Source organism: Lycium barbarum, chromosome 1 (assembly GCF_019175385.1).
Source record: "Lycium barbarum isolate Lr01 chromosome 1, ASM1917538v2, whole genome shotgun sequence".
Classification (NCBI taxonomy): Eukaryota; Viridiplantae; Streptophyta; class Magnoliopsida; order Solanales; family Solanaceae; genus Lycium; species Lycium barbarum.
This window is the reverse complement of record NC_083337.1, coordinates 101,990,307-101,997,169: the sequence shown is the minus strand read 5'-3', so window position 1 is coordinate 101,997,169 and position 6,863 is coordinate 101,990,307. Positions and strand designations below refer to the sequence as shown.

The window sequence follows — 6,863 nt, the reverse complement described above, 5'->3', positions numbered from 1 at the left end:
ATGGTGGCGAATGCCTTGAGTAGGAAAGCGGCGAGCAGGGGTAGTTTGACATTGTTTCTTGTGGGAGAGCGTCCTTTGGCTTTGGATGTTTATTCTTTGGCTAATGGCTTTGTGAGGCAAGTATTTCGGAGCCCAGTAGAGTTTTAGCATGTGTGGAGGCACGATCCTTCTTATTAGAGCAAATTCTAGCTCAGCAGTTTGAGGATTTGAAGTTTTGCAGAATTCGGGACAAAGCGTTGCAAGGTTAGGCTATGAAGGCTATTCTTGATGGTGATGGAGTTTTGAGGATCAAGGGTCAGATTTGTGTTCCGGGAGTGGGAGACTTGACTAGGTTGATTATGGAGGAGTCTCATTTTTTGAAGTATTCCATTCACACAGGGGCAACGAAGATGTATCGTAATCTGAAGAAATATTATTAGTGGTGTCACATGAAGAGAGACATAGTGGAGTTCGTGTCTCAGTGTTTGAATTGCCAACAAGTGAAGTATGAGGACCAAAAGCCTGGTGGTATGATTCTAAGGATGCCCATTCCCGAGCGGAAGCGGGAGAGGATCGCAATGGACTTTGTGGTGGGATTGCCACGCACCCTACGCAAGTTCGATACTATTTGGGTCAGTGTGGATAGGTTGACCAAATCTTCTCATTTCATTCCAGTTCAGACTATTTGTAATTCAGAGAAGTTGGCCAAGATCTACATTCGAGAAATAGTCTGATTGCATAGGGTGCCTATTTCTATCATTTCCGACTGAGGGACTCAGTTTACATCGCATTTCTGGAGGTCCAGGTAGAAGGAGTTGTGTACCAAAGTAGAGCTTAGCACAACGTTTCACCCTCAAACTGACGGCCAATATGAGCGGACTATTTAGGTCCTCGAGGACATGTTATGAGCTTGTGTGATTGACATTGGAGGTCAATGGGATCAGTTCCTACCTTTGGCAGAGTTTGCTTATAATAATAGCTACCATTTGAGCATTGAGATGGCCCGTTTGAGGCATTATATGGTAGGAGATACCGTTCCCCGATTGGTTGGTTTAATGCTTTCAAGGTTAGGCCTTGGGGTACTGATTGGTTGAGGGATTCAATGGATAAGGTAAAGTTGATCCAAGAGAGACTTCTCACAGCCCAGGGTAGACAGAAGAGTTATGCTGACCCGGAGGTTCGTGATTTAGAGTTCATGGTCAGGGAGCTAGTTTTGTTGAAGGTTCCACCCATGAAGGGTGTGATTAGGTTTGGTACGAAGGGAAGTTGAGTTCGAGGTTTATTTGTCCATTCGAGTTAGTTCAACGAGTTGGTGAGGTGGCTTATGAGTTAGCTTTTCCTCTGGGTCTACCAAGTGTTCACCTAGTTTTCCATGTTTCGATGCTGAAGATGTACCATTCCGATGGTTCTCATGTGATTATATGGGATTTAGTGTTACTTGATCAGAATCTGACTTTTGAGGAGGAGTCGATAGCTATTTTGGACAGACAGGATCTTAAGTTGAGGTTGAAGGAAATAGCTTCAGTGAAAGTGCAATGGAGGCATCTTCCTATTGAGGATGAGAGTCGGGAGACAGATTCTGATATGCGATCCAGATATCTCCAGCTTTTTGAGGATACAGGTATCTTTCTATCTTTTACAGTTCGAGAATAGTCGCTATTTTTAGTGGTATTTGATGTAACGAGCCGCTAAGTCGTTTTGAGCTTTTCAAATAGCGATTCCTAACTAACCTTTCCTGAGGTTGCTTTGTGTGTTTATGAATTGCGGGGATGGGTGGAGTGGTTCCCGAGGTAGTCGGGCGAGCTTCAGATTGATTTTTGTAAGTTTAGAAGTTTGAGTGTTAGTTAAATGGAGAAGTTTGACCAAAGTCAACACCGAGGGTAAATGTGTCATTTTTGTGATTTCACTGATTCCATCAAGTCCGGAATGTCATTTTTGACTGAGTTGAGCCTTTGGTTGGGTCCCGAGACGTTCGGGTGTGTTTTGGGTACTTGGTTGGAAAGTTGAGTTTTGGTAGTGTTGGAGTTGACCTTAGTCAACCTCGGGTCAAAACGACCTCTTTTGGAAAATTCTAGTGCGCGAGCGAGTTTGTAGCGTGTTTTATAATAGAAATGCATATTGAGTTTCTGTCCGGTGGTTTTCGAATGGGTTTTGGATATTGGTTAGGGATTTTGGCGAAACCACATCTTTCTGGTTTTAGTCATCTGGTTTTTCCTTCTTCGCGTTCATAAGAGGGCCTCGCATTTGCGATGAAGGGGGACCAGGTGAGGCACCGTGTTCGCAAGATGGGGCTCACGTTCCTGTAGGGTAGTCGGGGTCTGGGCCTGGTCATCGCCTTCTCTATCGACCAGTCGCATTCGCGATGGTGTGGGCTGGGTCAGGTCGCGTTTGCGAGGCTAGCTAGCATTCACGAAGGGTAATGGCCTGAACAGTGAATTAAAACCTCAAATTTGAGTTTCATTTCCTATTCACCATTTTAGAAGCTGGAGAGCTCCAATGATTTCTTCCTTTAGATTAAGCTTGAATTCATGACTTCTATAGTAGAAATTGCGGGGTTTTCCATAGAAATGGGTTTAACGAATTTATGAAATTGAGGGTTCAAATGTTATTAGAACTTGATGATTTTTGGGATTTAGACTGTTTAAGTTATGAGTTAGATGATTCTAGGCTTAAATTCAAGATTTGTTCTTGTGGGCTCGGGGTTACCTTTTTAGGTTCCAGACTAAAGCTTAGCAATATGGGTATTGTTGAGTTCGTATGATAGTGTAGATTACTCATTTGACCATATTGAACCTAAAATCGTGTTTAATTACTGTTTTACCCTTGGGGTTTGGGACGAGGGTTTTAGGATAGTGCTTGAACTTGAATTCTATATGGAGAAATAGATATCCATAGCTTCGTATTCTCATCTAGAACGTTTATTTGAAAAGAGTGGGCTCGTTTGGAGGCTTAGAGGAAAGGCAAGGCCGTAGAGTGACTCTTCGGCTTCAGATTCAGGCAAGTTGGGACTTACTAGACCCTTTATGTAGTGTTTTGTGTTGGTACATGTAATAAGGGGTGAAATGGTAAATTGGGGGTCCCATATGTGAGGTGACGAGCACTTGTTTGGGTACCGGTGTATCTGTTTGGGTAATTAAAATAAGAAAGTATTATAATTATGACGGAGATTATGTTTAGACTTCGGGCCATGAGAATGGTGGATAACTCCATTTAGGTTGGTATGACTATTGTTTATTTAGGCAATGAGAGCCATGATTGACTGAGAACATATGTATAATGATTTGAGTTGCCTTCATCACTCCACATCTCGTGTGATCTATGGAAAGAGGCACTTAAATCTTAATATTGACTTGTTTGTTTTGCATTTGTATGATGTACACATATCCATTCATTCTTTCATGATATTAGTTACATGTGACTAGTAAATGGCAAGACAGGGGCCTGAGAGGCCAAATATTGGACATGGTACATGGATACAGAGTATTGAAGATATTCAGCTAACGGCTGGACCCAGTGTGATCTGGTATTTCGAGTGGGTATATGGAACTCATAAGTCTCCCAAGGGTCATGTGAAACCTACTTCCGGAGCGTGTGTATACTGGTGCATATGGCCATTGCACTGAATATTATTCACTTGCATTACATGCATTCTTTACATCTCGTACTATTTATGCTGGGTCGACTTGATTTCATGACATATGTGTGACAAGGGACTTAAAGATGGGATCTTTAGGCTTATACTTGACATCGATGATATAAAGGTGGAATATTTATTCTCGAATCGGACTTAACTAAGTATAAGACTGAATCTTTAGAAGTGATTGGATTGTAAGAGTGGCTTTAGCGTCCACACCTACTTTACATGTTGAATACTTATAATTTGTGTGGATTTGAACTAACAAAGCAAGAAGAGGAGTACCGGAAGTACCAGCCCTCTTCATCACTATAGTTTAAGGTAGGTCAACGATGCTGGTGGGTACACGTGTGCAGGTACTGATCCCGGTACGAATTGAGTACATCTCTTGGAGTTGGCTGGAGTATTTCGTCGAGTTCTAGGGTAGGATGATGTGGGTCCCACAACGTCAGACTTCACTCTATCTTTAATATTGCTTTCTTATTTCCATTTCAGACAGTTTATGTATTAGTGTTTAGACTTGTACTCGTAGTATATGCTCATGTACTGTGACTTCCAGGTTTTGGGGTATTGTATCGACTTAGACTATTATGTCCATGTTTTACTAGAGTTATTATGAGACTTATTATCGTTTTCTTTATTTAATTTCCGCACTTAATTATATTTCGCGACTTAGCCGAATGTTGTAGAAATTGGGTTCACACCGGGTCAAGGCGACCTCTTTTCGAAAATTCGAGTGCGTGAGCAAGTTTGTAACGTGTTTTATGATGAGTTTATGTATTGTTTGTGTTTATGGGATTCCGAACGAGTTTCGAGTGTTGGATCATATTTGGTTAAAACTAGATTTTTCTGGCTCTAGTGCAACCATATTTGCGAATCATAGGCTGCATCTGCGTGCATCCTTTTGCGTGGGAAGGTCTGTGGGTGCGAGCTTAAACAAAACAGACAGGGTCCTGCTCCTACACTAGTTGGTTCGCGAGAGCTTATCTGCTGATGTGCGGTTCCTCCACTTTTGTGGAATTTTGGGAGAGTTACTGGATTCCTCTTCTACGGATTATTTCTCATCGATGTGAGGTTGCACCTGCGAGCCTCTGCACGCTTCTGCAGAAATCTCTGAAGAAAGAATGCTTTTTATCTCTTCTACCCAAGATTTGAACCTCATTCACCCCAAACCATTTTGAGACCTAAAGAGTTTGGTTTAGAGAGATTTCAAGTGCTAAATTCAAGTTTCTTCTTGGGAGTAAGATTCCAAGTCAATCTTGGTAATTACAAATGGTTTCTATCATTATTTTGTCATCCTTTTCATGATTTGGGTTAGAAGACTTAGGGTTTAAACCTTTTTTTAAAAAAAATTACGCCCAAAATTGAGCCTTTTTATTAATTTATGCAATCAAAAAACAAAAAAAAAAAAAGGACCCATAAAAAAACCCCATGCATTTTTCAATTTTATTCTCTTGCCTCCTCAATCTCAAATAAACCCATGCTGATTTGACTAAGAAATCTCCTTTATTGTTCAACAACCACCAAGGTTCATCTATTTGTCTATACATCTTTGGAGGCTGAATAGTACTGCTTATATGTTGTTCTATGTCACCTGGCAAAACTCATTCCAGTTTCTATGCATCCTATCTCCCATTGGTTACCATATCATTCACATTCTGAATAAAATTATCATAATGTTCATCGCCTGTAGCAAAATATAAAGCCCCAAGCCTTGTCTAACTATTGTACCAGAACTAGGCATTTCCATATTTAGTTTGCCATAAGACCCCTAGCTTGCAACATCTTTTTCCAATTCTGAGACCCATATCTCCATTGTATAATTACCGCATTCTCCTTCTTGCAGTACTTATTGCTGAGAAAAGAACTCCTTAAAGATGAAGTTGTTATGAAATTCCACCAGATCTTACAACAAAGTACCATTGACACATCATGCATGGATCTAAAACCAATACCCCCTTCCTTTTCTGGAACACATAAATGTGTCCAAGAGGCCTAATGTCTACTTCTTCCTCTAGTTGTGTTACTCCAAAAAAAAAAAGTGCAAACATTCTATGCATCTATTAGTAACACAATCAGGAGGATTTAAAGTAGATAACAAGTGAATCGGCATCCCTTATAATACATGCTTAATTAAAACTGCTCTACCTCCAATATAAAGCATCTTCCCTTTCCAAGACTGTAACGTGTTCATTATTTTTGACAAAATAGGAGCATAAAAGTCCTTCTTCCTCCTGATATAAAAGATTGGACATCCCAAATATATAAATGGGAAATCCTTTCTTCCAATCCCAGTAACCACTTCCACTATGATTTTAATGTCCCCTGGCACATTATGATGCAAATAAACAGAGTTTTTTCTTTGTTTATCTTTTGTCTAGAAGTTTCCTCAAATTTCTTCCGCAACTCCATAATTAATTGAAAAAACATCACCTCGACTGAAGAGAAAATTATCATATCATCTGCATATGCAAGATGATTCACTTTAGGACTCCATTTTCGCATCCCAAAGCCTCTAAATTGTGGTACTTGATGCAACTAATTTAGGTTTCTTGTCAAAACCTCAGCCATCAGAATAAACAAAGTAGGAGATAGAGGATCCCTTGCTTCACCCCTCTTGTTGATTTAAAAACCATGTAACTACCCATTAATGAGAATAGAGTACCAGTTGTTTCCAATGATTCTAAATACCATATCAATTAACCTCTGAAAAACCCATCTTCCTCAGCACCTGTCAAAAATAACCATGAAACTCTAACATAAGCCTTTTCCATGTCAAACATAAGTACAACATTAGCTGTCTTGGTTCTCAATCTAATATAAAATATATTTTCCTATGTAAGAAGTACATTCTCCACAATACTTCTCTCGTTAACAAAACCAGCCTGATTAAGAGTAATTATGTCAGACAATCCTTCAACTAATCTTTCATGAATTAATCTTAAAAAAATCTTATTCACAAAATTACTCAAACTAATTGGTCTCATATCAGTAAAAGTATTGATCAAATCTTTTTTTGGTAATAAAACCAAATTAGAATGAGTTATAAACTTTTATAATTCACCTCCACCAAAGAAAGATCTTACCATCTGGGTAATGTCTTCCCCAATGATATTCCAACATGCTTGATAAAACAAGCATGTAAATCCATCTGGCCCTGCTGCACTTTCTCCATTTAAACTAAACATAATACTCTTAACTTCTTTATGAGATGGCAAATCTGTGATCCTAATTTTCTGTTCCTCTGTAA

General features: G+C 39.6%; 1 protein-coding gene across 1 annotated transcript; it reads left to right on the top strand.

The window, feature by feature from the left end:
* LOC132613070 (uncharacterized) lies at positions 1–5,488 on the top strand. The gene is made up of 4 exons (XM_060327127.1): positions 1–116; positions 1,006–1,201; positions 1,369–1,600; positions 5,460–5,488. The coding sequence occupies exons 1-4, from the start codon at positions 1–3 to the stop codon at positions 5,486–5,488; spliced, it is 573 nt and encodes a 190-aa protein (XP_060183110.1).
* The last annotated feature ends 1,375 nt before the right edge of the window (positions 5,489–6,863 follow it).